The 972-nt window shown below is 47.2% G+C and overlaps 1 protein-coding gene across 1 annotated transcript in view; it reads right to left on the bottom strand.

Moving 5' to 3' along the window:
• LOC111786493 (xyloglucan galactosyltransferase XLT2-like) overlaps positions 1-752 on the bottom strand; it is a 2,057-nt gene extending 1,305 nt beyond the window's left edge. Inside the window, exon 1 of the mRNA XM_023666739.1 lies at positions 5-752. Coding sequence (XP_023522507.1) covers positions 5-752 — 748 coding nt within the window. The remainder of the gene's footprint in view (positions 1-4) is intronic.
• Between the last annotated feature and the right edge of the window lie 220 nt (positions 753-972).

Genomic DNA, 972 nt, shown 5'->3' with positions numbered 1-972 from the left:
ACACCGATATCCAATGGATCGGACGGTTCTCTTTCCACGATCAACCTCGCCACGTTTTTCATCCCTGGCATCAACGCAAAACTGGACCCCCACTCGTTATTCCCCCACCGTTTAAAGTCCCAAGTCAGCCGTCCCAGAGTAATGAAATGATCTCCACCGTTCGATCTATTCCAATACGGCTGATCCTGGACCCACTTAATCAACTTCTCAGAATCCCGATCACGATCGGAAGTAGTATGATTCTGCCATAGGAACCGTCCGATGGAGAGACCAGCATAAAACGGTATGTAGAAGGCCGTAGCTGATTCCGGCTCTAACGTTCTACACTTATGGTTAAGAATCCGATTATGTATAATCGGTTCCAACATGTACTGCTCCGACCAATACCACGTCGGAGCTAGACCATCGGGAACAACGCCAACGAGCTCCGTCGCCCGGCGGCCGAACCCACCGTTGGACACGTCATCACAGCGGGAGGTCCATGGGTCTAAGGACTCGCAATTTTCCAATAATTGTTTGTTGAAAATGGGAGGCAGGTCGTAAACGAACACTCTCCCGGAGCTGCAGGGGTCTCCAGCAGCCGTGTTAGAGAGTTGGCCGCGTTCTCTAGCGGTGGCGGGGGAGAGTGGAACGGAGCAAGTGGTGGTGAAGATTAGGTAAATTTGCAAAAGGACGACGATTAAAATGAGGATCCATGTGGGATAATATCGTGTGGAGGAATTGGAAAAGGCCTTTGTATCCTTAAAATCCATGCCAATAAATACAATTAGTGGAGAATGAAATCCTTCTTAAATATGATTTCAGCCGCCGTTTATGCCCAAAAGATCGGCCGCCAGCCGTTAATTACAGTTGACATTGAAGAAATGTTAGTATGAACTCAAATTCATGCTTGGAGTATAATAGAAAGTGGTGGACGATTTTTGAGGAAAACAAAGAGGATCTTAAGGATCTTGTTTAGCTGTATTAGTAACC

Source organism: Cucurbita pepo, unplaced genomic scaffold, assembly GCF_002806865.2.
Source record: "Cucurbita pepo subsp. pepo cultivar mu-cu-16 unplaced genomic scaffold, ASM280686v2 Cp4.1_scaffold001775, whole genome shotgun sequence".
NCBI classification, from domain to species: domain Eukaryota; kingdom Viridiplantae; phylum Streptophyta; class Magnoliopsida; order Cucurbitales; family Cucurbitaceae; genus Cucurbita; species Cucurbita pepo.
This window is presented reverse-complemented; position numbering and strand designations above follow the sequence as displayed.